At 36.5% G+C, this 12,901-nt stretch overlaps 2 protein-coding genes across 2 annotated transcripts in view; both read left to right on the top strand.

Annotated features, from left to right (window-relative positions):
• LOC146481451 (uncharacterized) overlaps nucleotides 1–12,901 on the top strand; it is a 106,469-nt gene that overhangs the window by 21,657 nt on the left and 71,911 nt on the right. The gene's annotated exons all lie outside the window — the stretch shown is intronic.
• Nucleotides 1,206–7,911, top strand: LOC146481456 (microfibril-associated glycoprotein 4-like). Its single transcript, XM_085108267.1, has 4 exons — nucleotides 1,206–1,511; nucleotides 4,941–5,061; nucleotides 6,174–6,585; nucleotides 6,828–7,911. Exons 1-4 carry the CDS (start codon nucleotides 1,206–1,208, stop codon nucleotides 7,060–7,062), a joined length of 1,074 nt encoding a protein of 357 aa, XP_084964393.1. The 3' UTR covers nucleotides 7,063–7,911.

Here is a 12,901-nt window from a genome sequence, read left to right as displayed (position 1 = left end):
GTTATTTTGAAAAAAATGAAATAAAATAAATAAAAAAAAAGAATTTCCGAGCGATCCAAATCGAACTCGAAATCCGAACTCGGTAAATAGGTAGCCTCAATTTCAACGGCTTTTATTTGATTGACGTCCACCAAAACGCAACTGTATCCGACTCTTTTGAGGGCGATAGGTCGCGTTTATATATTAAACTGATGAAACTCGTGTATGCAATTTATTTGATTTTAACTAACTCATTAGGGACAAAAATCCCATACAAACGTTTTTACTCCCCCCCCCCCCCCACCTCCCCCCAAAAAACAAAACAAAACGAAAACCAAATCTCTGAAGTCGTCTTTTTATAAAAGTCTTTTTATTAAGATCTTAGCTAAATTATTTTTTTGTTCTCCCTTTCGTTCGTTGTAGTTGTTTTACACATTTGCGCTCCAGTTCAACTTTTTTATTGATATTTTTATTTCGTTTTGTATTTCGCACCTTGTTTTTTATGTTACCATTATTTTTTTCGCATATTTTTGTTAAGTTAACGTTGTGGGTTTTAAAGCCGGATTTACGCCGTGGAGAAAAAAAAAACTCATTGCAGTAGACGCCAGGTAGTTTTTTCTTTTGTCGCTCGCCGAAGTAAAAACTTAAAAGTTGTGGATTTAGAGACGCTATGATGTAACTTGTGGAAAGATTTTCGCACAACCACATGTATTAATAATACTTGCATCACTGTCATACTAACCCTCTTGCACAAAAAGAACGAGGATCAATAGAGCTTGAGTCGCAAAAGGTATACATAATTAATACATCCGGAGCTGTACGGAATTCTTACCTAAGTCATGAGTTTCAGTTTGTTCGTTGATTGTGTCACTCTAGTTTCAATGTACGGTTCTTTAATTAACTTATTCATTCTAGTCTAGACCTTCGTATTTTTTATTGTCGCCTTCATCTGCTTGTTTGTTGCGATTAAATTATGTGAAGCGTTAACAAAGTGCGTCTTACTGTTATTGGCTCAATGGAGGCTAGCTTTTGGCATTTACAAAATGCATCTGAAAACGCTTAAGTAACGATTGTTTGCCTAACAAACATCATATGACAAGTACGTTAAAAATTAATCTTGATTAAGCGAAAACAATTTCCTTTAAAATTATTGAACCCGGTTAAGATCTACGGATTGTTTCAGTAAATTACCTTCACAGCCTTAATCGATATCCTTCCTTCAGAACATGCATCTCTGGCTGTTTTTCCTGGCTGCGACGCCAGCTTACGGCACTAGCCGTATTTCGGAACCCAGGTTGAAAGCTGTCAACTTCGTCGCGACGATGCATGGACGAAAGTTGACGGGAAACGTGATTAAAGAAATGGAAGTGGATTCAGAAAACGACTGTAGCTTTGCGTGCGTTGAGGAAGAAAAATGCAGATCTTACAACTTTGGGAAAACGAAGAACATTTGTCAACTGAGCGACTCTGATCGATTCGTTGGTGCTGTCAATTTCACAGAGGATGAGAATTTCGCTTACGTAGGAATACAGGCAAGTTCTTTTCGCATTAATTTATTTGTTGGAGTTAGGAGGGGCAATCAAGATGGGAATATTTAAGCAAAATAATCAAAAATGTTGTATGGTCTCATGTGATCCCAGGTCGTCTAAGATAATAAAGTTCATTGACCTGCTCCGATTCTTCAGCAAGCTGCATAAACTGTAAAGTTTTACTGAGGAAAAGGAATCTTATGGCTCATTGTGTTGTTGGCTTTTCGAAAATGCGAGCTGATCAAATTTCGTACTTTTAACAGCAGGCATTTTGCCCATTCGAAAAGGAAACAAATTAGTCTTCCAGTGTTAAGGAATTTTTGAACAGAGCTGATACAAATTTACCGAAGAATATACTTTACTTTTTCTTTACAACTTTACCCGAATTTCAGAGGCGAGGGAGTCCCTCTGAATAGATATCCACTGCGAGATGAACCGCTGGGAAAACCTGCTTATATTAACTGACTGATTGTAATGTGTTAATCTGAATCTGACCACGATTGTCGCTGTTTTTTTTTTTTAGGGCTAAACTTATTTGTTCCAACTATTAAAGGGAAAACGTACAAAGTGGCCCTTAAAAAGTTATTTTATTTACGAAATTTTCGAGGAATCGGTACATAACAAGATTCTTTATGGTCCTTTAAAATTAATGCGGACAATTCTAAAAATAGTCTTTCTCCTTGTTTTTACAAGAACGTCTATTCTTGTGCCCGAGGCTGAACAGAAACGGAATATTCTTATTTATTATTTTTTCACGTTTTGAGCCTGAAGCGTTCTTAGCGTTTGGGCAAGTTACGTAGTAAAGAATTTCAAAAAACTGACCGAAAAACCTAAACATGTACAAGACCATTGCGCGCTGTATCATATCAAATTTCTTTGACATATATGTACATGTTGTTATTGCGTATTTTTAATTTAGCTCGATGCAAAAAAGGCTGCAGATTGAACTGAATAAAAATGCTTTTAATTATCGCTTATTTTTAACTTGGGTATCTAAGCTATGTTCTGAAAAATCGGGATCAAATTTCAGCCTCAACATTCGTATAATTGAAAGGTCTAATATTTTTAATTAGAAAGGTTTACTGAAGAATTAATGTAGAAAAAAGTTAAAACTACTGCTGTGCGACGTTTCCATGACACTACCATCATTATTTTCAAAGCAAAGTGACAGTTTGAGTGAAAACAATGTAATAGACATCTGGGTTTCTTTTGTGAAACTTAGTGCGGATGGAGTCAGTTTGCACATTATATTCAAAGTTGTTTAAAGGTCTTGGATGATCAACATCTCGTAAATTAAGCAGTCGAATTTGTTGTCGTTAATTAAATTCGATTTTGACATCCCGTGGATTACAAAAATAAACAGGAGATTGTGAATATTTTACTCTCACAAGAACCAAACAATAAGAAATAAATGAAAATCAATAAAAACGAGAACATTTTCAGAATGATTATTTTAGACCGTGAATGAGCGTGACCAGACGATAATTTTTATATGTTGTCATCCATCCTGGAATAATCAACAATTATTCACCGTAGTAAAGGCCGATAGTGATGGAAAATTTTAACAAACATGACACTAATGTTGTTGGTAGGAGTCTCTGTTTTCAATTTCAATTCAATTTTGTCGTAGGGGAGACTCTCTCTTCTCTCCCGGGGAGCTTCAGAAAGTACTCTAGTCTCCCTTAGCGTGGTGCGATGCGCTACAAACGATAACTGTTGAAATTGCAGGGGAGACTGTTTTCGCTCTGATGCAAATCTCCATTTAATAACTGATCATATTTTTGGTAAGGGCGCTCGAGGGTGCTTGAGGGTTTCAGTTATCTCTAATTTCAGGGTAAAAAACGTTTGGCTTTAAGGTGCCATTCCCGTGATACCGTTTATTCAAAACATTTATGGTTGTTTTACCAAAATTAGATATTAATTATTTCAATCCATGGCTTTTTCTGTTGCAATTCACATATTAGTCACTCTCAAGTGAATGGCATGTAGCTCACGTTAAAAATTTGCCTGCTATCGGGTTTTGCTGCTCTAACAAGAAACGCACACAAAGTGCTTTTGATTAAAAGTATCACTATTAATATTCTTAACGCCATTTTCTCTTCCATTGCTTAGCAATGAGCGTCGTTGGACAAAAGCGGTGTACCCAATATTTCTATACAGCTGCCCTTTCACATGACTTTTAATATTAACAACATGGCTTGATTGACCCAGTTGCATTTTTCTTGCAAGAATATTACCAGTGATAATCAAAGATTAGGGAGTGCGTTTGATCGATGATCTCTATCCCAGGCTCCCTCTCCTTTGCCAAGTTGGTAATGATGTCATCCACTCCTACAAAATCTGCGGGGATGCTAGATACGCGTCCCAGGATCCATTCATTCAATGTTGTCCCGCACAATCTCGACTCCAGTTTGTATTAGGTGTGCGTTCTTTCTGCGTCGAACGCAGTTACTTCGGAAATAAATATCGCTGCTCGCATGAGAGAAAGTTAGCAAGTTGGCCAAACAATGCATTGCAAATGAAATGAAATTATAGAAAAAAATAAAAAGAATAATCCACACAAACACCATAATCACTGCGAATGAAAAATGATCTCGTTTTTATTTATTTCGTTCATGTCTTCTTTTTTGATTCTTGTGAGAGTGAAACAATATTCAATTTTTGATATAATAAAGTGACCTTATCTTATCGTATCTACGGAGTTATGGGAAAAATTAACGGTAACTTTTCGGAAATCTTCGGCCATTCACGGACGTCAGCCAGGTTGTCGAGGTTAGATTCTCGTCGTTTTGAAAATCTTCAAATATATATATATTATACACGGATAGTGTACGAGATCGAACAAAGGTGGTATAATGAGTCCGTATACATCACGTGTACGGAGATAAATACTGACGTATAAGAGAGTTTCAATAAGGGGATAGGTTTGACGGTTGACGGTTAAATTTTAAGGCTTCTAACGGTTAACAGTTATGAAGGGGAAATTTCATCCATGATTTAAAATTTTCGCGTTTTTTAATATTAACAATTGTGTTCTGGAGGTTGGTTTTTTGATCAGATACACATTATCAACGTAGTAATCATTATTATTTTGAAACCAGAAGTACTTCAAGACAGAAGTTAGTTGTGGTGTCAGTTCAGACATAAGTTAAGTGGAAAACACCATAAAGTGAGTGTATTTGGGAACATGGAATCTGGTTTACTAGTTGAAACGATTCTTTCAGAGCCAGAAGTCCGGGATGAGCAGCTGAATAGTGGCCTTTGAAAGACCTTGAAACCGTTTGACCGTAAAAATCGACTGCCCTAATTTTTTGACGGTTGACGGTTAAATTTTTGGCTGTTTGACGGTTGATACTTAAGCCCATTGAGATCCTCGTATAAGGACACCGGCGCGTAAGGACGGCATAAAGTCCAGTTATTTTTCTCTATCAGAGTTGCTGTGAGATTGACACAACTTGCTTGCTTTATGGTAACAAAGGAGTCTGCATTCCTGACTATCAAGAAGGTGGCGCACTATGCAAGTGTGCTGAAGGATATGCGGGAAAACCGTGTGGTAAGTAATAATAGATAGCGAATAACAATTCTAAAACTTATATATAATTACAATAAGAACCTTCCCTGAATCCTTTGTACCTGAAAAATCGCAAATGTACTATGACTTTGTCAATTTGAAGCCAAGGAGGATACCACACCACATGCCATAAAATATCACTCATATCAAATTAAGCATGATGACGTCATCAGTCACGTGACTAGGCCCCAAATTCGCCCTTGAACTCATTGCGAAAGAGATTTGTTTGAAGTATATAGAAATGGCCGTTAACGGTCTTGCATCTTAAAAAAGGGGGCTATCTTCTTGAGTTTAAGGTGCATTGCAACATAAATTTGAAGATGTTTATTTGAAGTACCTTCCATTACATTGTTACGATAGCGACGTCATTGGTCATTGAGGGTTTTGTAAAACTACATTAACATTAAGCCCAATAAAAGAGCAACTGGTACGTTGCAGGTTGTAGATACTTTAGTTAAAAAACATTTTAAAGGGAGCATTATTATTAATAATAATAAAAAAAATAAGAAGGAGAACTACTCATAGAAAAATCCATTGAACGCGTTATGTTCAGTGATTTATCAAGTTAACCATAACAACTTTTGACAACAAGCGAAAGGCAGAGTTTCATTTTTATGTCGAGCAATCGTATCAGGGTTTTCGTTTTCAGTGGAACCTTTTAGGGGTTACTTTCTGGGACGCTGGACATTTTTGGCCAAGTTCTAAAAGCACTAAAAGGAATTAAGCATAGCTTTTTACTCTTGTTCTCAGAATCAATAATATTCACTTTGAGATTAGTCATATAAATAAGTGCATATTATTGGCTTTTCAACCAGCATCTGATAAACTGGCTGGAATTTTGGATGCTTTTGTCAGCCTCAGCAGTAAACTGATGGAGTGAACTCAGCATTCTATGATGAGAGATAAGTAGTTATTTCAGCTTTGATAATATCAATGGGGTGCTTTCTTGGAGGGAGGACACCTAATTGAGTCAATGCGCTGTTTAAAAACGAAAACAAATGGCTACCGGTTTTCATCAGTTCTTTACTGATGGTGTGAACAGTTGTAACTGACGTATTCCTTGTATATACAAAGAAATTACTTTTTATTAACAGAAGCCAAAAGCTGCGCTCAACTCCTTCAAGATGGCTCAAACTCCAGTGGCGTGTATACAATCAATCCTGATGGCGGCAAACCGATCTCAGTGTTGTGTGACATGACCACGGACGGAGGCGGTTGGACCGTGTTTCAGAGGCGCTTGAACGGCTCTGTTGATTTCTATCTTGATTGGGCGGCCTACAAGAACGGGTTTGGAAACCTGAATGGCGAGTTTTGGCTTGGAAACGACAATCTTCATCGTTTGACAGCCGCTGATAACGTCACTCTGAGGGTTGACTTGGAAGACTTTGACGGGAACATCAAATACGCTGAGTACACGACTTTCAAAGTTGCGGACGAAGGAGATAAATACCGGCTTTTGATTGAACGTTACGATGGCACAGCTGGTGATTCAATGGCATATCAAAGGTAAGAAACAAACTTCTCTTTAAATTAGCTAAAGCTGTAAGATAATAGCTAAAACAATAAAATTAGCATTTGGTCAATAAATATACTGCAGGAAAATAAATCTTTGTCCATACAATACTCTATTAAATTTCCCATGTGCATCAGCGCGTGCGATGCTATGTGCTTAAGCTTACTTACTCCACTTCCTCTTCTTATTCGATATATTCATAGGAATCAAATGTACATGCTTGTATTTCTTTTAGTGGTTCGCAGTTTTCTACAAAAGATAACGACAATGATTTGGATCTCGGAGGCAGCTGTGCTATAAGGCATGGAGGCAACTGGTGGTACACACGCTGTCATCATTCCAACCTGAATGGCCGTTATCTCAGAGGACGTTTTTCATCCAACGCAGATGGAGTGGTCTGGAAAACTTTCAGGGGGATGAGTTACTCACTGAAACGTACAGAAATGAAAATAAAACCAAACTTTAATTAGTCTATCTTTTCAAGGAAACTTTGCTAGCTGTTCCCCTATTCTTGGAGTTTCAGGATTTTCAAAGACGACACGACTATATCCGAAGACTTTCGAACACACCCGAAGATTTCCGAAGACGTTCCGAATAATTCTGAAGCATACGGACCCTCAAAAATCAGAGATTTCGGGGAAAGTATCGTCATTTACTCATTTTACATGGACTTTGGTATACCCTTTAACATCGCATACCACAATCTAAATTTGTTTAGTCGGATAAAATCCATAAGACAGCACACCAACTATTAAGACTACAACAATAAAGTTAAATAGAACTAATGAGCTAAGTAATGTAACAAAAACCTTACTTTTTAAAATCTCCAGAGAATTACTTTAAACTAAATCCTTAGTAAGGTCAGTCAACGCCAGTTCTAAAGGTATAAAGTTAAAGCGAGTTAATCAGCTAAGTGATGTAAAAGTTTAGATTTTAAAATCTCTAGAGAATTACTTTCAACCTTATCCTTAATAAGGTTATTTCATTAACAGTTCTATGAAAAAAAGAAAAACGATAAACGCCCTTTGTAGTCAAGTTTTATCTTGAATTAATTTCAAATTATGGCTTCTGTAAGTTCTTATTGCACAAGCATGGGATCGAAGATAGTGGGTAACATCGATGTCAACGAGCCCGCTAGTTATCTTATACATCTTGTAAATAAACAGTGCAGTATCTCTGTCTCGAGACTATCGGCTGATAGTTTCCCCGCAGAAATATCTAAAAACAAATCCCTTCAAGTTTAATAACTTAAAACAAACCGCACTCAACCGTTGCCCTCAACTACCCGCACCTTAGAAACGAATTGATGGCAGCATCAACAGAACAGACAATTAATAGACAATTTTACCAACAGTAGACCAACGGACTTTTGACAAACAAAAGACGGATCGAAACGCACCAATCACGTTTTACCGTCTCCACAGCCAATAACATTTTGCAACAGCTGTAACGATTATGCATTCTTACGACAATGCAACACTGTCAATGTAACTTAGTTTATTTAATACACTCATTTTATGTTCCCTTTTGCGTAGTCCAGTCTTTGTTTTAGTGTTGAATTCGATCACACGATAAGAAAAAGTAATGGGATATCTCAATAGGCATCCGTGGCGAGTTATAGGAACCAGAAATTTGAGTCATCGGGGTAAATTTTGATCAAGGGAAAAGAAATTTAGTTCGAGTTAGCGGGGTTTTCGAGTTATCCGAGTTCGAGTTAACCGAGTAAAAATGACTGAAAAGTTGGGTCAAATTCAAGGGAATTGAGATTCAGTTCGAGTTAGCGGGGGAGTTCGAGTTATCCAAGTTCGAGTTACCGGGGCTCTACTGTAGCCAAAAATCAAGCAATAAGTTCATTCCGGTCTTGTCTCAAACTCGTGAAAATATCCACAAATCGAAATATAAGGTCATTCCTTTCTGGTCATAAATCCGTTAAAATAGCTAAAACACGAGAAACAAGTTGGTTCTTTTCTGGTCTACAATTCGTCAAAATAGTCATAAGTGAATCACAAAATGAAACTCAAAGTCTTGAAAATAGCAAAAAAACATCGAGAAATGAGTTCATCCCTGTCTGATTTCAGATTCCAAAAAAAAAAAAAATCGAGTAATAAGTCAATTCCTTTCTGGTCTCAAATTCCTGATTAGAGCATAAACTAGAGTGATAAGTTAAAACTTGAACTATAAAGTCGCTCCTTTCTGGTTGCAAAGTTCGCACTTTTAATATCTTGTTTGAAATTCATGAAAATATTCAAAAATCGAGCAGTAAATTTCATCATTTTCTTGTTTTGTGCTTGTTGTGTTGTGTTGAGTTCAGTAGAGTTGATTGGGTTTGTTTTGTTTGTTTTGCTCTATATTGTTGTCTTGTGTTGAGGGATTTGAGTTGAATTGAGTTGAGCTAGTAGGTTTGTGTTCTTTGTTTTGTGCTTGTGTTGTGTGGTGTTATGTTATGTTGTGTTGTGTTATGTTTTGTTATGTTATGTTATACGGTGATTGATTGGATGGAAGGATAATTGTATTCTGTATTGAACTGTAGTTTAGTATGGAAACCAATGCGCCCATTGAATAACACAAGAGAAGGGTTCACTCTGTATACTGTTTGCTTAGTTTACTGATTCCGCCCAACAATTCGTTAAAAAAGCCAAAAGTCGAGAAATAAGTTACTGTTTTTCTGCTCTCAATTTGGTGAAAATAGCTTAAAATCAAGTAATACTTTGATTCTTTTCTGGTCTCAAATTTGAGAAAATAGTAAAAAAATCGAGAAATCAGCTCATACCTTTCTGGTCGCAAATTTTAGAAAATACCAGTAGCCAAAAACCGAGAAATAGGTTCATTCCTTTCTGGTCACAAATTCGGGAAAATAGCCAAAACAGAGTAACAGGTTCATTCTTTTCGGGCCTCAAATTCGTGAAAAAAGCAAAAAAAAAAAAAAATAAAAAAATAAAAAAAATAGGAAAAAAACTGTACTTTTCCTCGCAAATATTTCGTGAAAAATATCCCAAAATCGAGTGATAAGTTCATTCCTTCCTGTCACAATTCGTGATGAATAGCTATAACACATGAGACAAGTTGGTTCCATTTTGAACTTCAATTGGTGGAAACAGTTAAAAAGTCAAGCGGTTTACTCCTTTCTTGTCTAACATTTAAAACAATAACCAAAAAAGAAGCAGAAAGTTTGCTCTCTTTTGGTCTCAACTTCGTGAAAATAGCGTAAAATTGAGCAATGAGTTTATTCCTTTCTGGTCTTAAATTGGTAAAAATAGCAACACATTTATTTATTTCTTATTCCAGAATCGTGAAAATGGCTAAAATTCGAGGCGTACGTTTATAACTTTCTTGTCTCAAATTCGTGAAAATAAACAAAAATCGAGCCACATCTGCATTCCTTTTCGTGTCTTTCGTGTTGAGGGAGTAAAGTTGAATTGGGTGAAGTTGAGTCAGTTTGGTTTCTTTGTTTTGCGCTTGTGTTGTGTCCTATTGTGTTGTCCTTGTATTGTGTTCTGTTATGTTTTGTTCAAGGGTGATTATATGGTAAGATATTTGTATTCCATTCTGAACTGTAATAACAAAAGAGGAGGGTTTAATATACTGTGCGCTTAGTTTACTGATTCCGCCCAAACCATCCGGGTGGTGTCGTACTTATATAGGCAAACAACAATAGTTTGATGGCAAAACCAATCAGAAGCAAGTGGCGTCATCACATATTAACCAACGGGAAAAAAGTAAAGGAATAATTAATGCAAAGAACTTGACATAATTAAAATTGATTAGCATAAGTGACTGGAAATATAGAAAGAAAAATATTCGCGTTTGATAAAATAAGCCGCGGGAAAAGAATAGAGATAGATTCGCGTCTGATATTTATGATATATTGAGCTAGTTGAAGACGTGTATTTTTAAATCACGGATTCTCCGGAAAATCGATCTGAAACAGCCTTTGCTTCAGTTTTCATAAGAAAGTTTCTCGGCGAATTCGGTTCGCTGGTGTGTTAACGTAACTACAAATCAGTTGTGTTGATCGTTTCATGTAAAGTTTTTCTGTTCAGTAAACCTCAACTGCCTTCCAGTTGATCCCTTCAAAAGCATAAAGTTTTGTGTTCTATTCAAGTACAAAGCTCAAAGGTTCGTATGTTGATGATTTCTGTAACAGTATACAACTTTACTGCTGAGAACTTACGCGCGACAATTTCTGGTCTCAAATTCCAGAAAACAACCAAAAAACGAGCAAAAATTGCGTTCCGTTCTGTTCTCAAATTGTTCAAAAAGGGCGAAATTCGAGAAATAACTTCATTCTTTTCTAGTCTAAAATTGAAAAAAAAAAAAAAAATAGGCGTAAATCGAGCAATAAATTCATTCCTTAATTACTGGTCTCAAATGGATGAAGATTACCAAAAATCAAGCATCTAATTCATTTCATCTGGTGTTAAAATACTGGAAATAGCAAAAAATATATATCGAGCAATAAGTTTCAAACTTTCTGGTCTCTAATTGGTGAGAAAAATTAAAAATCGAGTAATAACTCCACTCCTTCCTTCTCTCAAATCCCGTAAAATAGCCAAATGTCAAGCGATTTGTTCATTCCTTTCTGGTCTGAAATTCTTAAATATAGCAAAAAATCGAGCAGCAACTTCATACATTTCTGCAGGTCTTAAATTCTTAAAAAAAAAGGCAAAAAATTGAGCAACAAGATCATTATATCCTTGCTGGTCTTAGACACTCCAGTTTTAGGTCTTATTTTCATCCTCATACTATAAACTCTGGTTTTCGGCCTAATTTTAGTCCTAACACTACACACTCTAGCACGGCAACCGCCCGTACAATTACGAATTTATAACTTGGGCGCCACAGGACACCCAGGACAAATTGAGTTTATTTTAAACGCATTACAAAATCTCTCAGACAGACGGCAATGCGTTTATATAAATGGCGAAGTATCAGAGACCCGCCCTGTCGATTTGGGAGTGCCACAAGGGAGTATCTTAGGACCACTTCTGTTCAACGTGTAAACTAAGAGTGAATTGATATTGTATGCAGATGGCGCTGTTCTTGTTTTTGCTGCATCGACACCCCAAGAACTAAATGATGCACTTCAATGTGATTTTAACCTCATCTCCGATTGGTATATGGACAACAAATTAACACTTAATGTGAAGAAGAATAAACTGGTGCTCTCAGGAGATAAAACAATGTTGTCGCAGTTTAATAACTATCAATTTTTTACTGATGAAGTTAACATAAATCGTGTCCCATCTATTAAGTATCTAGGGGTAGTACTTGATGAGAAATGGAAATGAAAGATGCATATAAATAGCCTCTTACAAAAACTAGGACATCGACTTTCAGTGTTCAACCGAATTTATCACATGCTGAATAACAGAAGTTTTATGGCATACTTTAAAGGGGCAGTATCATGGGAGATCGATGGGAGATATCATGATTTTTGGCCAAAATTCACTAAATTTAAACTTTAAACACTGTGTTAATTAATTTCTCAATTGCTAATTTAAAGAAATATTAATAGTGATTCTAAGACGAAAGGTTGAACAAAAATATCGTACAACCGGCGATTTTTGGTGCGTTACAACAGCGAAATTTGAAAACGTCCGCAAGACGTTTTCAAATTTGAACCCCTCTCTATCTTGGTCATCTGCCGGCGAAAATATCCGTGGATAGTTTCATTGCATTCTGATAGTCTTTTAATGCAGTTTTGTCATTATATCTTGGCTGCTATCAACCGAACAGTGTCTTTCCGATTTTCAATGTGTAACTAAAAATAGCATGATACTGTCCCTTTAATGACCTTGTCCTACCACATCTGGATTATGCTGATGTTGCCTGCGGAGACCAGCCAGGTGTTACAACACAGATGAAATAATTGCAGTCTTTTCAAAATCGCTTTGCAAACAAGATTGTAAAGGCAAACGTGTCATCAGCTGGGGCCCTGACAATGTTGCAGTGGGTCCCATTGCACGCTAGGCGTACCGGCCGTCGATGTTGTCTTGTGCAAGATGGGAAAGATCCCTGAACATCTCGATATGTTCAATTCTACAATAAGCCAACAGCACGGTTATAATACTCGAAATGGTTACATGCCCAAAATCAGCAGGCCAAGAACGGAATGGGGCAGAAACAAAACATGTTATAAAGCAATTAACGATTGGGCCTTACTGCCAAGCGAGCTCAAGAGACTGATGCCGAAAACGATTTTTAAACGCAAATTGAAACAGTTTTTATTCAACCATTTTAAACTGTCTTACTTTTTAGTTTTGAACGATTTTAATCACGAACTACTCAGTTTTATATTTTGTAAAACAA

Source organism: Pavona decussata, unplaced genomic scaffold, assembly GCF_977016875.1.
Source record: "Pavona decussata unplaced genomic scaffold, jaPavDecu1.1 SCAFFOLD_49, whole genome shotgun sequence".
NCBI lineage: Eukaryota > Metazoa > Cnidaria > Anthozoa > Scleractinia > Agariciidae > Pavona > Pavona decussata.
This window is presented reverse-complemented; position numbering and strand designations above follow the sequence as displayed.